The 23,452-nt window shown below is 54.3% G+C and overlaps 1 protein-coding gene and 1 pseudogene across 9 annotated transcripts in view; both read right to left on the reverse strand.

Moving 5' to 3' along the window:
• The window catches only part of CSNK1D (casein kinase 1 delta), a 52,691-nt gene that overhangs the window by 446 nt on the left and 28,793 nt on the right, over window positions 1-23,452 (reverse strand). For 3 of the 9 annotated variants that reach the window (XM_078375048.1, XM_078375049.1, XM_003733081.5), the window contains 8 exons: window positions 14,035-14,183; window positions 12,933-13,161; window positions 12,403-12,573; window positions 11,692-11,840; window positions 9,968-10,139; window positions 9,458-9,597; window positions 6,250-6,313; window positions 2,894-5,097 (listed from right to left, as the gene is read on the reverse strand). In XM_078375048.1, coding sequence (XP_078231174.1) covers window positions 6,281-6,313; window positions 9,458-9,597; window positions 9,968-10,139; window positions 11,692-11,840; window positions 12,403-12,573; window positions 12,933-13,161; window positions 14,035-14,183 — 1,043 coding nt within the window. In that variant the 3' untranslated portion in view covers window positions 2,894-5,097; window positions 6,250-6,280. Of the gene's footprint in view, window positions 1-403; window positions 553-2,893; window positions 5,098-6,249; window positions 6,314-9,457; window positions 9,598-9,967; window positions 10,140-11,691; window positions 11,841-12,402; window positions 12,574-12,932; window positions 13,162-14,034; window positions 14,184-23,452 lie in introns of those variants that run through there. The other 6 variants (XM_035302217.3, XM_054256653.2, XM_008997956.5 and 3 more) reach the window with 2 other exon arrangements.
• Window positions 17,905-19,154, reverse strand: LOC144582736 (G protein-coupled receptor kinase 6-like; annotated as a pseudogene).

The raw sequence follows: 23,452 nt of genomic DNA on the forward strand, positions 1-23,452 counted from the left end.
TTCTAGGAGTGTGTGGTTTTGCTGTGTAGTCTGACTCTGCACCCCAAATCTCAGGCCTGCTGATGGCGTGGTTCCTACAGTGGCTCTGTCCTCACCAGCTTTCCCTGCAGCAGCAGAGCACTCGTGGTGGGGCAGGCACTGTATGGAGAGGGAGGCAGGGCAGGTGCCTGGAGGCTTCTGTGCCAGGGAGCCCATAAGTGGTATTTAGATGGGAGCTGAGGTGGAACAGGCCACTTTGTTTGCTGGTGTGTAAGAACCAGGACTCTCCCACCTTCCCTCTCTCACCCCTCTGGCTGACTGGAAGTGTGGGTAGTGTGGCCAGTGGCCAAGGCTGGTCTTTGCGCCCCATCCTCCATTCAGCCCGGCCCCGCGCTTGGGCTTATCCTGAGCACCTAACACCCACCTGCCCTTGTGGCCAGCAGTGGCCTGCGTGGCTGGGAGCCCGGTCAGAGGCCGCCAGGGCCCTCAGTAGGTGCGTCGTGGGCGCTGGGGATGGCAGCGGGTGCCCTGGCGGGCTGCATGCAGCCGGAGAGATGCCACATCCCTGCTCCTCTGCAATGAAAAGCAAGCGAAAGTGCGTATCTCAGGCCCAGCCGCCCCCGTCTGCCCCTGGCCTTGCCCCAGCTGGGCTTGAGCTCCTGCAGCCCGGGCTACTGCCTGTAGCCTCAGGGCTGTGGAGGCCTCCACCAGGGCTCAGGCAGTGCTGGCAGCTGCAGGGATCAAGGTGGAGCTCTGAACAGCCAGGGCCATGTGTTTTGAGAGTCCACCAGCCCCACCCAGAAGCTGAAGGAAGCAGGTGGTAGTGGGAGCGGGCAGCCTGGGTCTCAGAGGATACGTGGCCTTCCTTGGCCGGCCCTCCCACGTCAGGGCCCCAGGAAGGTTGCTCAGACGCAGGGGGCACCCCTTCTGGACCTGGCTGTCCCTGGTTCTGCTGGCCTTGTGTGACCTGGGCTTATGAAGGAAATGGCAGGGAGGTTGTGGACCAGGTAGGGGGTGCCTGTTCCTGGGACCCTGTGTCCACATACCTTGGGCCCTCCCCTCCCCTAGGCAGGATGCGGGCCCTCCATCTCAACTCTCGCCTGACCTGCCCCACTCTGGTCCCCACGCAGAGCCCCAGCAGTGCCACCGCTGGAGAGACGTCCCTGAGGGACACTGCTCAGTGATTAAGGAGTGGTCCAGATGTGGAAAGGTCACCATGCTCGGAGGCACAGGACTCATGGAGGCTGGGGTCCCTGCACTGTAGGGTGGGCATGAGTGGGTGTGAATTCTGCCACCCCCTCCTTCAGCTGGTGCCTTTATGGGAGAGAAGCCGCTGGGCAGTGGGTCTGGTCTGACCTGGCAGGTGGAAGCAAGGGGAAGGGAGGCCTGGAGGAAGTTGGGGGCAGAGCCCAACCCTGGGGACAGATTCTGGTGCCAAAAGTGGCTAAGGTCTAATGTGCTATGAAGACTCTCCTGACCAGACACACATCCATCCAGAACCCACTGCTACCTGGGGTGGTGGGGGGGGGGCACAGACATCATGTGACCCCAGATCAGTGGGAGGAGGGGAGGTACTTGCCTGGCTGGGCCTTCCCTGAGAACAGCCCTGGAACAGATGTGGGCAGGGCCCATGCTGGGGAGGGGATGGGGGTGCAGGAGACTCAGAAAGGGCCAATGGCCCTAGATGCTGCCATCCTCTGTCTTCTGAGGGGTCTGTGGTGAAGCTCCAAGGAGGCGCTGCCTGGTACCTGAAGGGCCTGCTTTTCTCAGTGTCTAAACCATGTCTGAGGACACAGACCCAGCCAGACTGAGGTTCAGAGAACAGACCCTCTAACCCCATGTGCACTGGCCCTCATGATGAGAGGAGATGTGCTGCAGAGCTGCCACCCAGCAGGCCTGGAAGACAAGCAGCCTCTGCTCCCTCCCAGGGCAGGGAAACCCAGGAGGGAGGCGGTGGGCCTGGGAAGGTTAGGCAGGAGCTGGAACATGGGTCTTGCCATTTTCTGGTTGGGGCCGGTATGGCATTGAGTGGGGCAGGGGCCGAGCCTCACCCATGGCCACAGTGAGGCCCTAAATGGTGTCTCAGTCTGCACCAGCAAGAGGGAACCATGTGAGGTAGCCTGGAGACAGGAAGGCCCTGGGTGGAGGCAAAGTCAGGGCAGGAGGTGCTGTTAGAGCTCCAGGCCACGGGCATCCCCAGGGTTGGGGCAGGAGTGTGTCACAGGCAGAGTCAGCGGGACAGCCCCAGGATCCCCTCAGCACATACCCATGGGGGGCTCAGAAAGCGACACCATTCTTAGTTCCAGCAACCTCCAAGCAAGCCACCTCAAGTCCCTGTTGCACTTTGACTACAGACATATTCTCATCTCAGGAAGCATGACCTGCCAGCATGGCTGTGGCCAAGGGAACAAGGGAGTGGCCTGGAGTGGAGGGTGGAGGTGGCGGGAGTTGCTGGGAGGGGAGGTGGCCTAGCCTGGCTGAGCTCACCCACACACGAGCGCACAGGTCAGGAGTTGGTGGCAACCGATTGGTGCAGACCTCCCTGCTCCGGTAGCCTGAGCCCCTCAGAAGGGGCTGCTGTGAGATCCTGGGGAGGCGGGGCAGAGAAGAACTGCACGGAACTGCATCTTCATGTCTGCAGGGTCATCAGGGGCAGCTCCTAGACCACACAGAACTCACGTGGGCTTCTGTGTGCGCCGGAGCCTGAACGGGGAGCATGGGGAGGAGCCGCTGCCACCCCTCCCTGCCCAGCAGGAGGCCCAGTGTGCAGCTCTTCTGCCCCGCCAGCTCCCAGACCAACAGGATGAGAAAGAACAAACAGCCGTCTCAAAAAAGGATTTTTACATGGTTTACCTCAACACATCGAAAAATCTCAAGCCAATGAAATAAAAGACCACATGGAAAGGGCCGGGAAGAAAGGTAGAAGTCATTATGAATTTATTATTTACACAATTGTTAAAGTACACAAATACAGTGGCCATACAAACGCACAGCTTGGAGACTGGTCGCCAGTGCACAGGTTGACACGGACGTCCTACCTACGTTTCCTGCACAGGACGATGGGGACTAGATACTGGGCAAGGACTGTCACAACCACACTCCAAGGACACAACCCAGCAAGGTTCAGGCTGGAGCCTGGGCGCAGAGCTGCCTTGCACAAATGTTCTGGCACTACATCAGGACCACGGATATTTACAAAGCAAGCTTGCGCCACTTCAGGCCACAGCCGCAACGCCTTGCTGGGTGGAAGACAGCTACCCTCAGGAAGGGATCAAGCAACAAAGAAAATCTCTAACTTGGCTCTGACCCACCCCAACCTCCCTCTGTACTTGCAGACACACAGCCCGCACCTGCTCAAGGTCCTGCACTCCAAAATGCTTACAAAGTAACCAGCTTAGGATTCAGAAAACACCCATGGGCTCAGACAAGATGGCCAGCTGGCTGGGACCGCGCACAACTGTGTTCTGGGATGCCTACCAGTTACAGCATCCGGGAACTCTGGGGAAGGGAGGGAAGAAGCAAGGTGCACACCTTCAGGGCCCCGGAGTCCAAAGGGCATGTCCTCCATGACAAGGCAATGGAGGAGTGCCCACGAACACACACTGCACTGCGTGTCTGGGTCAGTAGTGCACAGCCACTGGCTATCACCCAACTGCTACAGAGCGAGAGGCGAGAAGGCATCCCAGGAACCACAGGGCACAGCAGCGTGGAGCCCGGCACAGCAGTGTGGAGCCCGGCGCAGCACCAGCTCACGGAGGCCACCTGCCTTCTGGTGGGACTCAGCCCCACGGACGCTGCTTCACTTCCAACAAACACGCGCCCAACGTAAGGTCGAAGAGCACAGACCCTACTTCCCCAACATGGAGGTTTTGGGTCGGGTTGGGAGTCACCTGCTCCTTGGCACCTCAGGGTGAGTCCCTCTGGCCCGCTGGCTTTTCTGAGCTAGTCTTGGCACCTGGCGAGGGCAGCCCCGCTGCTGGTTTTGAGCACAGGCACACACACAGAGTGCCAATCAGCACAGGAGCATTTACAGTCTGTTAAGAAAATTTACCAAGCGCAAAGGCAGCAAGGCAACAAACACAATAATCACACACGTCTCTTGGTTAACAATCCCCTCCCAAGGGACCAGAAACGCATCTTCCACCTTTAATCCTGGGACTCCCAACTATCCTGCTAGGGTCTCAAAGCCTCTGCTTCAAAGTTCTTCAGAGTTCCAGCTGCCCGCCTACTTCCCAGGGAAGAAGTGGCATTGCTTTGGCTGGTAACATCCACCATGCCCCTGGCTCTGAGGCAGCCTGCAGTCCCTAACTGCTCTCTGAGGGCCTCGAGAGTTCCCGACGCCAGGTATTTCAGTTATAGGAGGAGGGAGGGTAAGACACCAAAACCAGGTAAAAGAGGTCCCACCACATCCGTGCACACACACACACACACCACAGACTTCTGATGAGAAATCTCCTCTCTAAAGTGGACAACAAAACACTACAAAACAAACACAACACACACCCTTGGGATCCGCCTGCACCCTCTCCCTGCCCGACTCCACTTCCTACACAAACTCCAAGCCAGTGTCTGTCTCAGGATTCCTTGGAGTCAACATCTTTTTGTAAGACCGCAAAAACAGACAAGAAAGAAACAATAAAAAGACAGATTTCTTTACACAGATTTAAGCCAATAATTTTTAGCAAAATGATACAAAACTGTCTTAACCAAGTAGAAGATTGGTAGTTACAGTGGAATCGTCAGGGAGTACAGGGCGGCCACCACTGGAGGGAGCTGAAAGGCCCTGGAAAGGGAGTCTGATTCTCTGCAATTCGCTCTGCTTTTCTTCCCAGCCCCTGTACAACTGAGTTCACGTGGAGGGGGTGCAGTGCAGCCCCAGCGGTGGCAGCTCTTGGAGTCTGTCCGTTTAGTTTACTTCCCCCATGAGCGTCGCTGGGTGAGTGGCCTGGAGAGCTCCCCGTGTTAACATTTCGGTCCTAGACCGGGGGAAGCGTCACTAGTAAAGCCATTGGTAACAGAGTAGATCAGCCATGCATTGTCTGCCCTTCACAGCAATAAGGAGAGTTCTCATCGGTGCACGACAGACTGAAGACCACTGGAAGCCACCCGACCAGGAATCTGTCGGAGCCAAAGCACAAGAGAAGGTCAGCATGGGGCTGGGGGAGCTGGCCAGGCACTCGATACCACAGTGATGGCGCTGGGCAGGGAGGGGATGCACTGCCACCGCCTAGCCCCAGTCTAGACGCCTGGGCCACCGGCCACACACAGGGGCCTCTGTGGCTGGAACACGTGCTCAGCAGAACCAATGACAGGAAGACAGGAAGGAGGAAGAGGCATGCAAGCAAGGTGCCTGCGGAGCCGAGCTCGGCAGGGTTGGAGGATCCGAGGGGAGCGAAGACAGGCGCTCAGCCTCCCTTCCTGGAAAGGAACCTGGTGTTTGAAAACAAAGACCCCTGCTCAGGGAAGACGTGAAAAGCAGTTCCTGTCAACACATTTCCAGAGTGTGCACAGTGTGAAAACTGCAGCGGGTCTGCCAGCGGCACACACCCGACACAAGCGCAAGGCCCTGCTGGAGGAGCCGCCGAGCATGTGGCCGCCGAGGAGGGAGCGCAGCGAGGACGTCGGCCATGCACCGACGGCAGGGAGTGAGTGGGCTGCGGCTGGAGGAGTTAATACAGACGAAGCTGCATGGACAAGATGGCTGGGCAGAGATCAAGTGTGAAAAGAAACACAAAACAAGAACAGAGATATAAATGAGACAGGAAGAGAGAGGCCACCAGAAAAGCCAGCATGGCAGAGACCACCAGGAGTGTGGTGCAGCAAGAGCTTAGGAGCCCCCAACACCAAGCGTGGAGCCACTCAGCTGAGCAGAACACAGACGCCCCTCCAGGCACGGCCGACCCCAGACAAGGCACCTCAAGTACCCGGGGCACCCGCCTTGCCGCTCCTGGCCCATGGGCGGGCACCCAGGACAGGAGGGGAGTGGCAGCGTGCTGAACGCAGTCACAGGGAGGCCACAGGCCAACAGGACGGTCTCCTGGTGTTACTCTGTTCCAAGAGTCTCTGTGGACAGCCTCCCCTCAAGAATGGGCAGCGGACTGCAGCCGCTCTGCACCACACAAGAATAATAGCAGAAGAAGCCTCACTCTACCTCCAGCACCTGGCATGCAAGCCCAGCCCACCTGCAAGCTCCCACAGGCGGGCAGGCGGGGCATGGTGGCTCCCACCCACCCAGCGCTGCTGCCTGGCGCCCGCCACACGCACACTCACCCAGTGCTGCCTTCCGATGGGAGACGAGCAGCTACTTGCCGTGGTGTTCGAAAGGAATGCTATTCTGAGGTGGGGAAAAGACAGCTGTTGGTAAGCGTCCCGCAGGCCCCCTGACTACCTGTGTTGGCCCTGTGTCCAGACGGGCATCCTCGCCTCAACCGGGCCCACAGGCCTCCGACAGGTGCCGGCTGGGGGAGCCCAGGCATGGTCCGCAGCCTCACTTGCCTCTCAGGACTGGCCTCTGGATGAGAATGGCGGCCACTCCTCTTCTGGAATCACTTGCTCTTAAGGCCAATGAGGGCGAGGGACAGGCCCTCTTGAGTCTTCTCAAGCACTAAGAGAACCTGATGCCCTACGGGATGGCAGGTGCTGAGCAGCCCAACTGGGTCTCAGGGCACAGCCTGCAGGTGGGGAAGAGACGCACATCCTCGCCAGTACGACGATGGGGTTCAGGCCTAGTCCTGAGCAGGGGTTGATCAAAGCGAGTCATCAACCACTGGACTGATGAGGCTGCCTTCTCACCAAGTAGAAACCCCAAACAGACTCAGCAACTAGATGGCCTTTAGGGCAAAGGCTACTGTGGCCAAAGAGACCTGGCTGAACACCAGCAGCGTGAGAAAAGAGGGGGCGAAGAGGGAGCAGACCCACGCAGTCTGGGCTGGGACAGGGTCCTACAGCTGTGGGGGCCTCAGGGACCCACAGGCAGGGCTGCTACATGGTCCTCCCCTCATGCAGACCCACCCAGAGCCAGCAAGGCCCAGGAGACCTTTCTGCTGCCTCTTCCCATCTCTACCGCGTGCACTGACTCCTGAGAGGAGCAAAAAGAACCGGGAAGAGCAGCGGCCTAAGGAGGAAGACTGGCCGGGGATGAGTCACTGCCCATGGCACCTGTCTCTCCAGCTCACCCAAGCAACCAGGTGAAGCATACAGAGGAATCAAGCCTCCTGTCTCCCTGCTCCAGGATTCATAATGGGGGCTGCCGATGACAGCCACCACACGTGCTGCTGCTGGCAGAGTCTGGCAGGAAGAGGACACGGCCGAAACCTTCCCGTGAGATGGTGACGAAGGAGGGGGACCACCTTGGAGGCGGAGAGCCCTCAACATGCCTCTCAGGAAGCCCCCCCCGCCAGGGTGCCCAAGGGCAGAGGCCGAGATGCTTCTTTAGGAGGGAACATACCCCCAAACCAACTCTCTCTGGAGACTCCTCCCTGTTGTTAGAGCCCACATCACATTTCCTCACATGAAAACAAGTTCCTAAGAGCCCAGCCGTGAGTTCCCGCCATAGCAAACCATGGAAGGAGGCACCGTTCACGGCCACATTGGGGGCTGGTGGCTGTGATGGCCATACCCAGGTGCTGCCAGGGCCATGTGCTGAGAAGAGGCGGCTAGACTCACGGCTGACTGCTCAGCCTGCCTTCACTGCCCTCAAAGACGCCAAACCACTAGAGACTTTATTTTCTTTAAAATAAACAAGCAAAAAAGCACTCAGGTTCCTTCCCTAGTCTTTTGTCAGCCAAGTGCTGGGGTGAGGCCATCCAAGTCCAGTCAACACCCAGCATGGGACAACTCCTGGCCCCTGCTCCATGGTTCAGGGGCTACAGAACCACCATGTGTCAAGAAAACAGGTGGGCACGGGCAGACCCTCCTGGGGCCTGCTCCCAGTAATTGAGGTGTGAGTGCCAGGCTCGTGGGAAGAAACCTGTTAAACCATTTCTGTGTCTGGAGGTGAGACCAGGGCTGTGTGCATGTAAGGGACCACTCTCTTGATGCAGGCCGGACCCCTCATGCCCAATGCAAATAACTACAAAGTCAAAATCTCTGCATCTTTGGTTTCTTTGAGAGAATGTTACCATATAAGAAATCCATTTCTAGTTAAGTTACTAGTGAATTAGAAACGTGCAATAAACTCACTTTTTTTTTTTGAGGCAGAATCTTACTCTGTCGGCCAGGCTGAAGTGCAGTGGCACGATCTCAGCTCACTACAATCTCTGATTCCTGGGTTCAAGTGACTCTCCTGTCTCAGCCTCCCAAGTAAGCAAGGATTACAGGTGCCTGCCACCACACCCAGCTAGTTTTTCAAAAAAATTTTTTTTCCAGTGAAGATGGGGTTTCATCATCTTGGTCAGGCTGGTCTTGAACTCCTGACCTCATGATCCACCTGCCTCGGTCTCCCAAAGTGTTGGAATTACAGGCGTGAGCCACCATGCCCGGCCTAAACTCACTTATTAAAAGATAGCAAGTGGCCAAGAGTGCTCCCCACACCGGCGCTTTCCTGGCTAGCCAGCTACACCAAGCCCTGCTCACGACAGTGGGCCTGGCTCCATCCTGTGACCCCAAGAGACACTGCCCCACAAGCCCACAGCCAGACTCTAGGACGTTTCTGAACTGAGTTCCTGCTCATCCAGAAGACCTGTGGGGAATCTGGGTACCCCGAGGATTCCTGCTAGTGAAACACAGCCATGACAGGGCAACCCTGCCCCTGTTGGTGAACAACCCAGAACACTCTGAAGAAACACAACAGATTCATAGGTAGAAAGCTGTTCTGGTTCGAAGAGCACATTAGTAAACGCAAAAGACAACAAGCCAGAGCGAGGAGAGGAGAAGAGAGGCTGCTGGAGGAGGATGCTGACGAGGCGGCACCTGTGGCCAACCCGGGCTGCCTGCCTTTGCTGCGAAGCAGGGGTGCTTCTTATCTGAAGGAAGACAGACAAGGCCGTCAAAAGAATGGAAGCCTCGCTGCAGGGCACACTAGCAGAGAGGGTCTTATGAGGAGCCTGTGGAGGTCCCTACAGGCCTCCAACCCTGGCCAGTGGCAAGAATGAGGAAGGTTCTTGGGCCAGGGCACTCACCAATGCACCCCGGATGAGGCGTGAGCAGGCGAGTGCTGCTGCCTGCGTGGGGATAGCTGGGGCGGCAGGGCACTCAAATGGCAGGAGAAAACCCCCACGGTCTGCTGGCCTCGGGCACCTGAGACCTGAGACTGGCCATCTGTGACCAGAAGACGAGCCCTGTGATGGCCCGGCCTGTCTCCCAGGCTCTCCCCAGAAGCCTCATCAGCAACCAGGCCACCACGCCTCAGCGAGATTAAAAACTCTCAAAAATGGGGGAAAAAAGGAAGGAAGGAAACACGCCCTTCAGAAATCACAGCCTGCTCTGGACTTGGATGGCACAGTCAAGGCCGGTGCCCACCCAGGAGCTCTGCACCTACCTGTGAGGTGGACATGCGAGAGGTATCTTGTCGGCCCGTGAGGTCGGAAGAGGAGATGTTGACGGGCGCCCCGCGGTGCAGCCGCATACTCACTTTCCGCTCTCTCTCCATGCCAGAGACGGGCCGGGGGGAGGTGTTAGCTGAGAGAGGAAGAGAAATGGAGTGGGCTGCCCCTGGCTGCTGCTTGCCACTCAGGGCTTTCTTCCTGTGAGAGGCTGTGGCCGGAGAGGACCCTGGGCTGCCTGGACAGTCAGGAGCCGGCAGAGCTGATGGCCACCAACACTCAAATCCAGCCGGAGGAACAAAGGAGAAACATGGGATACGGGAGGAATCACACACACCAGCAGGTGCCTGCATTTCTAAAGGCGCCCAGGCAGCCCGGCTCATCCACTCTCAGGAGTAAGCATCACCTGACGTGGGAAATTCACAGTGTCCACCACCAAGTGCATTGCCCCCACCAACCCTGAGACACAGGAAGCCGTCCCAGAGTGCTGGGAGGGGGGCACTCACCTGTGTGTGAGGTAGGGGTAAGGGGTGTGGGGGGAGCCACTTCCTGCGTCCCCCGAAGGCGGCCAGAGGCTGTGGAAGGGAGGCCGCGGGTGGCCGGGTTCCGCGAGTGTCTCAGCCGCTCCTCTCGGTCCCTGCGCTCCCGCTCAGCGTCGTCGGCAGCCCGGCTGGCACCCTGAGGAGGAAGGAGGTGAGGCCGGGATGGAACCGGATTTGGCAGAAAGCAACCCCAGGTTCTGGGCTGCCCCAGCCATGTGAGTAAATACCTACCAAAGGGCACTGGGGCTCAAGACTGGCTGCGAAGCCGCCCGCATACTGCACAACGTTTCTCTCCATGGGATGCCAGTGCCATCCCAGAAAGGGGTCAGAGCCAGGCCTCTAAGCTCCCCCAACAATTGAAAAAACCCCACTCGCCACAGCACTTCCCTGGGGGATCAGAACTTCCTTAAACTTCAAAATGGGCAGCAGCTGGGCTGCCTGCTCCTCTGTGAACATCCTCACTGACACGTGCAGGGAAAGGAGCGGAACAGGAACCACTGGAGGCCAGAGACAGGCCCCAAATGGTGACAGCTGGGGAGGAAAGTGGGGCGGGGATGAGAGCGTTTGGTCAGATAAGGAGTCCACTCAGGGTCCAGACCCTGCGGCCCCCAACAGTCTGCATAGGTGTGGAGGTGAGGCCGGCAGCAGGTCTGTGCTGCACCATCCAGATGCATGGGGGTGGGGAGATCAGCTTTTAAGCCAAGACAGCAGCCTACGAAAGAGTAGATTCTAACTGCCAATGCTGTGCAGCAGGGGCCTGCAAACTACTGCCCCAGACCCAAACCCAGCTACCACCTTTTCCTGCAAATAAAGCTCACTGGACACAGCCACGTCCACTGGACTACACACAGCCCAGCCTGCTCTGAGGGCCAGGGGACTCCAACACAGCAGGAGGGTGGCTCTGACACCTCCCGAGGCAGCACAGCCCTGCCAGAGGACTGACCCGCCCTACAGAGCCCACCCCACCCAGCACCTGGAGGTGCTGAGGCCCGGACCAGGACACCCCCGCCCCGCCTCGACCCTGCACCACCATCGGACATGGCTGCCATTTTTGTATCCTCCCAAGAAGCAGTTCTGCTACTTCATTAGACTGTCACCTGCAAAAGCGCCAACCTTTTCTATTCAAAACTGATAACTAAACAGTTTTTAATGAAAGAACACAACAGTTACAGAGGAGCTTCAATTCTGGCAGTGGCATCTGAATAATTAAGCTCAGACAGTGAACCCAAGGCTGGGCTGCTCCAGGGCATTCTCACACCCACACCCAGAAAGCCACAGGCAAAACCAGCTCATGACAGGGTCAGGCTGGACCAGCTGCACCTCACTAGGCCCCAACCCCACTCATCTGGTGGCACGACCATGTGGCACAGTGAATGGGAAGATGCACTCCCGACCCCCGCCCTCTTCTTCCCCTAGGGCGTGCTTGGAGCCCTAGCTCTGCTTGGTGATAGTGGAGAGGGGTCCTCTTGCTGTGCACATCCAAGACTACACGGACCCCGCTACTTTCCCTGGTGGCATCTTACTACTTGGCACCCCTTTCCTGTAAGCAGACACCCACTCAAAGTCCTGCCCGCTACAACACACTCACCCATCACCATGGGGCAGACACCCCCTATACAGCACAGTCCCCTAAACAAGAGGCCACCATGAACAGCACACGGAACAAACGTGCCGACAGTGCCACTTACAAATTTCAGCATGTTCCAGTCGAACACATAGTCGTAGGAGAAGCCCTGGCGATGGAACAGATTCCGGAAAAGCTGCCTCAAGTACGAGTAGTCAGGCTTGTCGTCAAAACGCAAGGAACGGCAGAAATTCAGGTATGTGGCAAATTCAGCTGCAAAACAGGAAAGTCAAAGCTAATTCTGGAAACCAACAGCAACTGGAGGAGTCTGTCTGCGCCGCTGTCTACTCCTGCTGCTGCACACTCACGGGGAGAGGAGCGATTCAAACACCCGTCAGAGTTCTAAGACTCTAGGCCTTAAGAAAGCATTTAAAAGAATTCAAGTCCAAAAGCACAATTTAGTTTCATCTGAGGTGTGTATCCTGGGGCAATCTACAAATGCAAAGAAAAACTCTTGAGCTCCCAAAGCTGGAGGGGGCCAGAGAGGGCAGCCAGGGCAGAGAGAGGCCCACCACTGCCCAACTGTCCCTTTCCAGCCACTTGGGCCCGCCTCGCCTCCTGTCTGTCCAGGGCCTCCAAGTGCTCCCCGCACGGATGGGCACTTGGCAAGTAAGTCAAGTTGAACAGGAGGGCCGGCTGTTACCTCCATACTTGAAAGCACCCCTTGTTCCTGCCACCACCCTTTTGAAGGCCAGCAACTCTCCTGAGCCATGGGCCCGACACATGGGCAACCCCTGTGAGCAGCTCCACTGAGAGGAGGCCTCCTGAGACTTACAAGGGTAGCCTTTACACAACACTTCGATGGGGGTGGACATTTTCTTCTCGCTAATCCTTTCATATTTCTGTCTCTTGGTGGCGGCCTTCAGCCCCTGCCAGGGGAGAGAGCCCAGGTTGAAGTACATTAACACGTAGCCCAGAGACTCCAAGTCATCTCTTCGAGATTGTTCTGAGGAAAAAAAAAAAAAAGGAAACGGCATGAAGGATGACACCCGTGTGCTCATGTAAAAGCAAAAGAACCTGCTGACACAGCGGAGACAACCCTCAGACACACGCCTGGATCACTCTCACCCAAACCTGCCTTCATGCTTCCTCAGGAAATTCCCAAACGCATCAAAGGTGACTCAGAAACATCCCAGCATCCGCCTGCCCCCCACCACCTGGCAGCCATGAGCTACCCTGTCTGCTGCAAAGGTCTGATGACACGCTTGCACCCCCAGCTAGGCTGGCCTCTTCCTGGGCTGAGGCATGGAGACGCCCAAAAGGCACCCTAGGCCAAGGCCAGTGACCCCACACGCAGGGGCTCACCAATTCCAAGATGCGTGTTGATGGAGGCGTACCGCGCCGTCCCCGTGAGGTTCTTGTTCTCTCGATAGGGGATGTGCTGGTGGGTGCGCGCGTCCCGGTACTTCTTGGCCAGCCCGAAGTCGATGATGTACACCAGGTTGCCCTTCTTCCCCAAGCCCATGAGGAAGTTGTCTGGCTTCACATCCCGGTGGATGAAGTTCTTAGAATGAATGTATTCAATGCGACTAATCTGTGAGTAGAGAAGGGTGTGAGATGGCACCCCAAGGTGGCCTCAGGGAGGGACCGTTCAACTGCAGGACACCATGCCAGCGGCTGTGTTCTTTTTGCCCCTCAGCCACAGCAGGGTAGTTTAACCATTAGTGAGGGGGATGCAGAACTGACCAAACTGTTCCCCTAGGTGCCTACAGCAACCCTCCATCCTCCACAGCTTAGGTGCTTTGCCCTCTGCTCCTGCAAGAGAGAGGTGAGGGCCGGGCATAGTGGCACAGGCCTATAATCCCAGCACTTTGGGAGGCTGAGGCAGGCAGATCACAAAGTCAAAAGATCGAGACCATCCTGGCCGACAAGGTGAACCCCCCTCTCTACTATAAATACAAAAATTAGCTGGGTGTGGTGGCGTGCACCTGTAGTCCCAGCTACTTGGGAGGCTGAGGCAGGAGAATCGCTTCAACCGGGGAGGCAGAGGTTGCAGTGAGCCGAGATCACACCACTGCACTCCAGCCTGGGCAACGGAGCAAGACCCCATCTCAAAAAAAAAGAGATGAGGTGACAAAGAGAGGGGACAACCCCCACCCCTAGAGAGTGGTCTCTCCCAGCTCTATTCTTCACAAAGGCTACACACCAGAATTAACAAACTGCACAGATGTGGTTAGGAATCACATGCGTGTCCCTGAGAGACTCAGGGAGCCCACTAAACAGAAGCATGCTGTGAGGGTGGCCTCCAAGACAGTCAGCCGTGCCACCTTAGCCTCAAGGCTGAGGTTCAACACGTTTCCATTTCCTCTTCGAATTAACAGCCGTAATAATGCCAAGAACAGCACAGCTGAGCGACCGAGTCTTTAAGACAGCAAGTGTGCACCAGGTGTTAGTAAACAGTCCTTACCATTTGGTCGGCAAGCAGCAGGACAGTTTTGAGGCTGAATTTTCTCGAGCAGAAATTGAAGAGGTCCTCCAGGCTTGGCCCCAGTAGCTCCATCACCATGACGTTGTAGTCCCCCTCTGCCCCGCACCATCTGATGGTGGGGATGCCCACTAGGAGAGGAAATCAGACACAGCATTTCAGTCCATGTCCTGCCTCAGTTCCACACTGAGTCTCCGTTATGCGCACCAAGGGTCATGGTGACAATCCCGAATGGGAGAGAGGTAGTGGCGGCAGAAGACTCCAGCAATGCCTGTCCTCAGGGACCCATCCTCGAGATAAAGCCCCATCGGTTAGCAAATAGCCCAAGGCAGATGTGGGATGAGGGCCAAGCAAGCAGGAGCTGCAAGGGGGACAAAGAGGGGATCAAAGCCCCACCTCCCTGACTCCAGCCTTCTAGGGCAGGGGGGGTGGGAGACACAGGAAGCAGCAGCAATGCAGGGGATAAAGTGCTCAGGCAGAAAGGACCAGCGGAGCCTGCCACAGATGTCACAATATAGAGGGGAGGGGGTTTAGGAGAGAAAGCAGCTACCATGGGTTAAGGTTAGAGAAGAAAATATGTTCAACTACTCTCATGTTGGTAGAAGTATTTGACTGGATAAGAGAAAAGTAAAAGCAATGAAAACTTCTTGAGGATTTACACAGTAACCCAGGCTTGAAATCTACAAATCAAGGGAAGTGAGAATAAAGACACAATAAATCCAACAAGAAAAATTTAAAGATGGATGAACAGTATCAGTGCTGAAGGCATAACCAACACTTAAAAGGCTAACGGGCCGGGTGCAGTGGCTCACGCCTTTAATCCCAGCACTTTGGGGGCTGAGGTGGGCGGATCACAAGGTCAGGAGTTCAAGACCATATTGGTCAAAATTGTGAAACCCTGTCTCTACTAAAAATACAAAAAAATTAGCCTGGCATGATGGCAGGCACCTGTAATCCTAGCTACTCAGGAGGCTGAGGCAGGAGAATCACTTGAACCCAGGAGGCAGAGGTTGAAGTGAGCCAAGATCGTGCCACTGCACTCCAGTTTGGGCAAAAGAGTAAGACTCCATCTCAAAAAAAAACCAAAAAAGTGTAAAAGTTACTTCTAACAAAAACAGTATTAGGGCCCTATTTGCTCTCAAAACCTTAAGTAACTGAGGGAAAAACAAAAACCATAAAGCCTCCTACGTCACAGGGCAGTTTCCAGAACCTCAGGCCCAGGCCAATGACAGCATGCCTGAAAGGCAGGAAGGAGCCAGGAGAGTGGGCCCTGGGCTACCCTGGTGCACTGTTGGAAGCATAAGCACAAACGCCAGATTGAACAGACCCATGCAGCCCAACCTCATCCCAGACGGGGCTGAGGAGCAGCCTGTGGAACATAGAGTGCACAGCACATGCCACATTCTCGATGTCCAGCATCTAAGTACAGAACAAACCTGGAGTAAGACATTAACTGAAATGGACTAGAATGTTCACACCAGCAGAGAAAGCCAAGGAAAGTTACTACAGATTTCAACTGCAGTCTACGTCAAAAACTTTTATAACTGGCTAGACTTAGGCCTATAATCCCAGCATGTTGGAAGTGGAAGTGGGAGGATCACCTGAGCCCCAGTTGAGACCAGAAACACAGTAAAACCCCTGTCTCTACAAAAAAAATTAAAAAAAATTAGCTAGGCATGGTGCTGTGTGCCTACAGTCCCAGCTACTCAGGAGGGTGAGATGGGAGGAGCTCTTGGGCCCAGGAAGTCGAGACTGCAGTGAGCCGTGATTGTATCACTGCACTCCAGCCTGGGTGACAGAATGAGACCCTGTCTCAAAAAATTTGAAGAAAAAAAAAAAAGGCATGAGGCATATACATACATGTGTGTTTATGTTTGATTTGGGTCTTGTACCTATGTTTATATTTTAAAAGTTGTATATATAAATCTGAAAATGTGTATCAGATATACATAAGCAAATACATATCTACTCTCAGATTCTCCCAACAACAGCTGCATTATACTTCACAGTTGAGCTTCTCTAATCTGAAAATACAAAACGTTCCAAGTAGCATTTCCGTTGAGCATGTTAGCACTCAAAAAGTTTCCGATTTTGGGTCTTTCACATACTCAACCTTATTACACCTTTGCCAATTATTTTCTCTCTATATGCAGCATTATGGATTCTCCAATTCCCATTCTCCACTCCAATATGGTGTAATTCCTTGTGTTCCAGATTCGCCTTCCTTCTTTCTGCAACACCCCTAGAATCAGCTGCTTCTCTCTCCAAACACTTGGGGCTCCTCTTTTGAGACGGAGTCTTGCTCTGTCGCCAGGCTGGAGTACAGTGGCATGATCTCAGCTCACTGCAACCTCCAACTGCCAGGTTCAAGCAATTCTCCTGCCTCAGCCTCCCAAGTAGCTGGGATTACAAGCAAGCGCCACCACGCCCAGCTAATTCTTGTATTTTCAGTAGGGACAGGGTTTCACCATGTTGACCAGGCTGGTCTTGATCTCCTGATTTGCCTGCCTCAGCCTCCCAAAGTGCTGGGATTACAGGCATGAGCCACTGGGCCCAATCTCGGGCTCCTCTTAACAGAGAATGATACTTTGAAAACCTCAAGGCCAGGCATGCTCAGTGTTCTGGGCTGTCACTCTTTCTAAGCCCTTCTTGTGGTCAGAACTACACACAGTTTCATCATGACAGTTTTATAGTAAGTTCTGGTGTTTGCAGGGCAAATGCGCCTCTTCTTCAAAAGTGTTTTAGTTAACCCTGGCCCTGCACTCTCCTCAGTGAATTCTAGTTACCTTGTCATATTAGAGAAATGCCTGGATTTTGATGGGAACACTGAGTGTTAGGAACAATTTTGGGAAACCTGACACCTGGCATCTTTCCTTCTCTCAACATGGAGGAGAATTAGGCAAATCATCCTTAAATGTTCTTCAATAAAGTTTACACATTTTATGCACATACATCTGTCTTAAAATTTATCCCTAGATATGTTTTTGCTACTGTAAGCAGTATTTTCCAAACTAATTTTATAACTAATTGTTGTTGGTTTAACAAAATGAATTGATTTAATATTCTGATCTTAAACTTGCTAAACTCTCTAATCTGTTCTGAGATCCCCATGTAGAAAATTACATCACATCACATGCCATTTTCTTTTTTTTGGCTGGGCACATGTTTCTATTATTATGAGGGGAGTCTGGAATGTTAGAGGGTTGTCCAGGGATGCCCCGCCCCCTCCTAGGGGCTGGGCTTGGGCGTTTCTGAAAGAGGTGTCTTCAACACAGGGCCCGGCATCGGGGACCAGGTCCTAGGAGCTGGAAGGCAGAAGCAGACCTATCTGGGCCGGCTGGGGCAGTGGACTGATGGGTCTCAACAGCCAGCCCAATCTCTGGCCACTTTGGCACAGGCCTAGGGGATACAGAGGCCCCAGATCCAGCTCTGACAAGTACTGAGAAGGGACAGCTTTGGGCCCCACAGGGTAGCAGCCTGAGCCCAGGGCAGCAGGGGCAGGCATGAGTCTTACTTAGAGGTTGGTGGGGTACAGGGGGGCAGCCCAGCACACTGCTGAGGGCTCAGGGCTGTGACCACCCTTAGCCATCCAAACTGGGCCGGAGGAGCCTTGAGTTTGGCAGTGGCTCCTCTGCCAGCTCCCACTATCCCAGCCAGGGCTGGCTGTCCTCAGGAGCCAAGGCAGGGGTGCCAGGTCTGCGGTGGGAATTAAGAACACTCTGGTCGCTATATATATTCGTATAAATACAGAAAGCCCCAGGCCTCATGGAGAAGAGCCGAAGGGACGCACCTTTGTCCCAGGGACAGCCCAGGCCTTGCCACTCAGCCAGGCCAGGGGCTGAGGGGCGGAGGACGCTGGCAACAGTTCCGTCTGTGTTCCCCAGGCCACGACTTGAGTGGACAATGGGGAAGACAACTGTGCAAAACTGTGAACAGCGTTTGGAGTAGCTGCTAACACCAACTGCCGGTGGGGGCCTCAGGCTCAGGGCTACAGGCGGGTGGGGAGCTCTTCCTCACTGTCGCTGAAGAGTCTTTGCAACAGTCCCTTTTTAGGGGGTGCAGGTGACTGGCCCTTCCAGTCAAGGTCTGGGGGAACTGAGCCATCCAGCCCAAAGACATTCAGTTCCGGGAAGACTCTGTCTCCACCATCTGCTCATTCTGCCAGGGGATGGGCACACTGCCTGTGGCAAACTTCTGGTAGAAGTCCTGGTCAGTGGAGAACTGCTCAATGTCCAGAACATCCTTGCAGTAAATGGCCCGGGGATCAGGCTTGAAGGGTGGCTCCAGCATGCCGGCTCCCAGCTGCTCAAAGTTCAGCTTCTTAAAGAGGGGGTGCTCCTTCACCTCACGGGCACTGCCCCCACGACACCCTAGATGTTCGGCGGGATCCTTGCAGAGGAGCTGGGAGCAGAGCGAGCGGGCCTGTGGGAAAAAGCGCTCTGAATGCTCCTCGGGCACCTCCTTCACCAGCCGCTCCACCTCCTCCCGCTTGATCTTCTTCCTCTGATGGAAGGGTGACTGGCCTGTGATCATTTCGTACAGGAGGCAGCCTAGCACCCACCAGTCAAGTGGTGGGCACAGTTCATCACCAGCTGCTGGGGGACCTCAGGGATGAGGTCAGGGCCCATGTGGCTCAGAAAATTCTGCATCAGCTGCTGCCCACATGCCTTCCGCTTCTCATCTGGGGTCACTTCATACTCGGCCACCCCATCCAGGAAGGTGATGCAGTAGCTCAGCTCCAGCCTCGTGGCACAGAACTCTCGAAAGAGCAGGCGCCTGATGGGCTGCCACTTGCACCTGCTGTGGTAGTCACACTCAAGGCTGAGCCGCAGCTCTTCACACTGGCTGATGTGGGGGAACTGGAGAATCTGCCGCCATTTCTTGCTTTTGCCTTTGTGATTCCCATTGCTACCTTCCTGGGCCTTGAGTAGCACCGTGTTCGCGACGATGTTCTCGAGCTCCATGGGCTGCGGCACCGCCGGGCCCGCACATCAGACCTGGGCCGGATGGCAATCGGCTCGGCTAGCAGTGACTGCACTGCAGCCTCCCTGGCCGCCGCCACCACCGCCTGCCACCAGTAATAGCACTTTTATTTCTGCCTTTTTCATCATTCCCCTGCCCTGCTGAGAACAGCGTTGTGAGGCTGAGGGTGATGTGGGTGACACAAAACTCTGCTGTGCTGCAGGGGAAAATGGAAATCTGTACAACCACCTCAGAAAAATAGATATGTATCAATATGCGGACTCCTGCATTATCTTGCAGAACTGGACACTTGCATGCGCCAAGAAGCAGCCACTGCACCTTCAGATATAGGTGCTCGCACATGTGCCCCAGACACATGGACAGGATATGCACAAAAGCACTGTCCCTAAGAGCAAATGCTAGACACTCCCCAGGGCTCAACACAATGCATAAGAGGAAGCTACTTTATAGAGCTATGTAGATGATCAAACAATGAAAATCAACTACCTACAGCTGCAATCTGTGGGGAAGAATCTCAGGAATACTCTGGGTCAAAAGAAGTTACAGAATACAGACTGCATCACGTAACACTAAAACTTTCATGTACTCAAAAGACATGTGGCATAGACTCACAATCCATCTGTAACTGAAGGTGTATTTAATGACACCATCTTTCTTTCTCTCTTTTTTTTTTAACAGGGATCCTGCTCTGTCACCCATGCTGGAAGGCACTGGCGCCATTACAGCTCCCTGCAGCCTTAACCTCCTGAGCCCAAGCCATCCTTCTACCTCAGCCTTCTGAGTAGCTGAGACTACAGGTATAAGCCACTGCACCTGGCCCATTTATTTTTTCCCCCAAAACATCTCAGCAGAATGGTATCTCTCTTGTTAGCTATGAGTAACAATGTGCCCCATCATCCATGGCATTAGCGAACAGATGAAACACAATAAAAGCAACATGCTCTTGGCTCTCAGTGGACTTGCTGCTACTGGTGTTTTTGCAGGAACAAGTGAAGCCAATGGGTTTGAAAACAAAGACCCAAAGCTGCCCACACCCAAGTGTGCCAGTCATTCGGGGACACCCTGATGCCCTGGTCAGGCGCCGTCACATGGGAAGCGGCCACTCCTGCCGCTTATGTATAGTCTGAACACTTGACGCTTTCCCCTCATGGTGCCCAAAGACAGCTAGACCAATGTGTGGGAATAAAACACTGCGGGACAAGGCCAGATACACGAAGACATGCTCCATTCTGACCTGTCAAGTTTCAATATACATGTGGGACCAGGCGTGGTGGCTCACGCCTATAATTCCAGTACTTTGAGGGGCCGAGGCGGTTGGACTGCCTGAGTTAGAGACCAACCTGGGCAACACCGTGAAACCCTGTCTCTACAAACATACAGAAAATTAGTTGGGCATGGTATGGGCGCCTGTAATCCCAGCTACTTGGGAGGCTAAGAGGAGAATTGCTTGAACCTGGGAGGCAAAGGTTGCAGTGAGCCAACATCGCGCCACTGCACTCCAGACTGGGTAACAGACCAAGATTCCATTTCAAAAAAAAAAAAAGTGGGAACTGGGTATTAATGCAAATAGAAAATTTTATGAAGTTTTTAGCAATTCAACCCTAAAATGATTATGTATAAAACTGCAAGGCCGGGCACGGTGGCTCACGCCTGTAATCCCAGCACTTTGGGAGCTGAGGCGGGTGGATCACGAGGTTAAGAGATCAAGACCATCCTGGTCAACATGGTGAAACCCTGTCTCTAGTAAAAATACAAAAAATTAGCTGGGCATGGCGGCGCGTGCCTGTAATCCCAGCTACTCAGGAGGCTGAGGCAGGAGAATTGCCTGAACCCAGGAGGTGGAGGTTGCGGTGAGCCGAGATGGTGCCATTGCACTCCATCCTGGGTAACAAGAGCAAAACTCCATCTCAAAAAAAAAAAAAACAAACCTGTAAAATGTTTCTAGATAATTTCATTATTTGGATTTTGAAAAAGTTTCTTGTAGGATGACAAACAGCTGTGAACTAAGTAAATGTCCTCTGCTGAGGGGTGACCCAAGGAGGGGGTGGTCTAAAGCTGCCTTTAGGGGATATTAGGATTGGGAAGAGCAGTTACGACAGTCCCTGGGTTTTGCCCGCCAGTCCAATTCTGGTAAAAACTAGGTGTCTATCCAAGTCTACCACCAACATAGCTAAGTTTAGTCTGTTTCTGCTATTTTAGGTATTGAATCTATTGTCCCAGTCAGATTCTGGACGAGTGGAAGCATCTAGGGCACACTACTGACGGCTGAAGGCCATGTAGCATGGCCGCTATTTCCTTCTCTGGGAGCAGACAGCTGCTTGCAGCAGTAGCCTGGGGGGGCTAAAACGCTCAAGTTCAAGTCTGTGTTCTCTGTGAAGTTATACAGCCTTCTACACTCAAGTTTCCTCATTTGCAACATGAGGCTGAAGAGCTCAGTACCCACTGCCCAGGGCTGCTGTGGGCAGTGACTGATAGGTTTTTAATGTTCACTCCTTCCAAGCTGCAGAGAACAGAATGCACTTGGCATGGAGCTTTCTCCTGGAAGGCAGCCCTCATCAGGCAAATGGAAGCAAGATCAGAACCTGGCACCATCGCTTGACTCTCATATGAAAGGAAGGAAATCCACAATGAGTGGTGCTTGCTGCCCCTTTCAGAGACAGCAGGACAATCTGTGTCACCTACCACAGACACCGCCCAAGGCTGGGCGGCAGCAAGATCTGGAGGTTTCTGGGTGAAGTGATTCCTTCCCATTATTTGTCAACTCCCCCATTTAGTCTCAAAATGAACTCAAAAACCACCACCAGAACTAGGTTCTGCCTTCCTGGACAGAATTTGTTTTCTAAAATGCAGCTCTTTAGATCTTTACAGTATCCAGCCGGGCGCAGTGGCTCAGGCCTATAATCCCAGCACTTTGGGAGGCCGAGGTGGGCAGATCGTCTGAGGTCAGTAGTTCAAGACCAGCCTGGCCAACATGGTGAAACCCCGTCTCTACTAAAAATTACCCAGGCGTGGTGGGTCACGCCTATAATCCCAGCTACTCCAGAGGCTGAGGCAGGAGAATTGCCTGAACCGGAGGTTACAGTGGGCCAAAATCGTGCCACTGCACTCCAGCCTCGGCAACAGAGTAAGACTCCATCTTACAAAAAAAAAATCTTTACAGCATCCACCAGGCATGCATTTAACACAGAAGATCTGACCTACGTTTTGGAATGGTCAGAGACATGGCGGTGCGTTTGAACCCTGAATGGGAGAAAGTCCATTTCTGAAATCCTGTTTAGTTTCCAGGATTCTAGAGAAGGTACATGGGCAGAAACAGGTAGGTATAGGCTTCTTTACTCTCTTAAGCCAGAGGCCACAGGGGAAGCAACTTTGCCTGCCAGGGGCCTTCAGCACTGTCTGAAGAAAATTTTGAGAATCACAACTGGGGGCAGGGGTGCTGCTAACATCTACCGCGCAGAGAACACATCACTACCAATGACACCAGTGCCGGGTGGAGAACTCCCGTTCTGAACCACATAGATTCTTTCCGGTTCAGGATTGGCCTACTTACCCAGTGCCCATCCTGGGCTTTTAAGGACTGGTTTTCTACCCTTTGCCCTGTGCACCCGACTTGCAAGTTCCCCTGAAGATGTCTCTCGTAAAAACTTAAGGTTCTACTCGACCCCAGCATGAGGCTCCTGCAGGCCAAGGCCACATCCTGGACCACTCCAAGCCAATGCAGGCCCCAGCCCTTGAGAAACAGGTCCGCCCTTGGGAAGAAGGGCCGCCAGATGACAGGCTCCCAGGACAGGTCTCTGCTGGCCTTTCTTTGGGTTGGTGATGGGATTTTTCATTTCTGTGGTCTTCTCTGGTCCCAGAGAAGTGGGAGGCCCAGGATGGGACACACTGGACATCCCTCTCTATAACGGGTTCCCCAGGACCACAGGTACCTGCCACCAAAGACATTTTGTGTCACATAAACCTAGACATGTCAGTTTCCGGTAGTAGCACAGATTATGTCGCTTGAGTTCAGAAAAGATGTCAAAAAAATCAAATCAACAGTCCACCCTTTCCCATGACAAAAGGGCTAACAGAGGCCCTCAACAGGTTTTCCTATGGCTGACTGCCCAAGAGGGCTCACCCAACCCACCTACACACATGCCATGGAGGCTTGTGACTGGGAGGGCTCCACAGACGTGGCACAGCCACTCTTCAGAGAAAAAGCCCTGTTCCCAAAGAGGGCTCCTGGCAGACCGTAGCCCTGCTGCTGAGACACATGCTTCACGGCTCTGAAATCCCCACGTGGAATGACCTCCTGCTCTATCAGCTGAATTATCTTAAAGTCCAGGCAACTTGTGAGTTGAACTCTGAGGTGAGGACGGGAGCACTCTGTCTCCACGCCTGGCCCACCGTGGCACACCAAGTACCTAAGGTGCTG

Source organism: Callithrix jacchus, chromosome 5 (genome assembly GCF_049354715.1).
Source record: "Callithrix jacchus isolate 240 chromosome 5, calJac240_pri, whole genome shotgun sequence".
Lineage (NCBI taxonomy): Eukaryota > Metazoa > Chordata > Mammalia > Primates > Cebidae > Callithrix > Callithrix jacchus.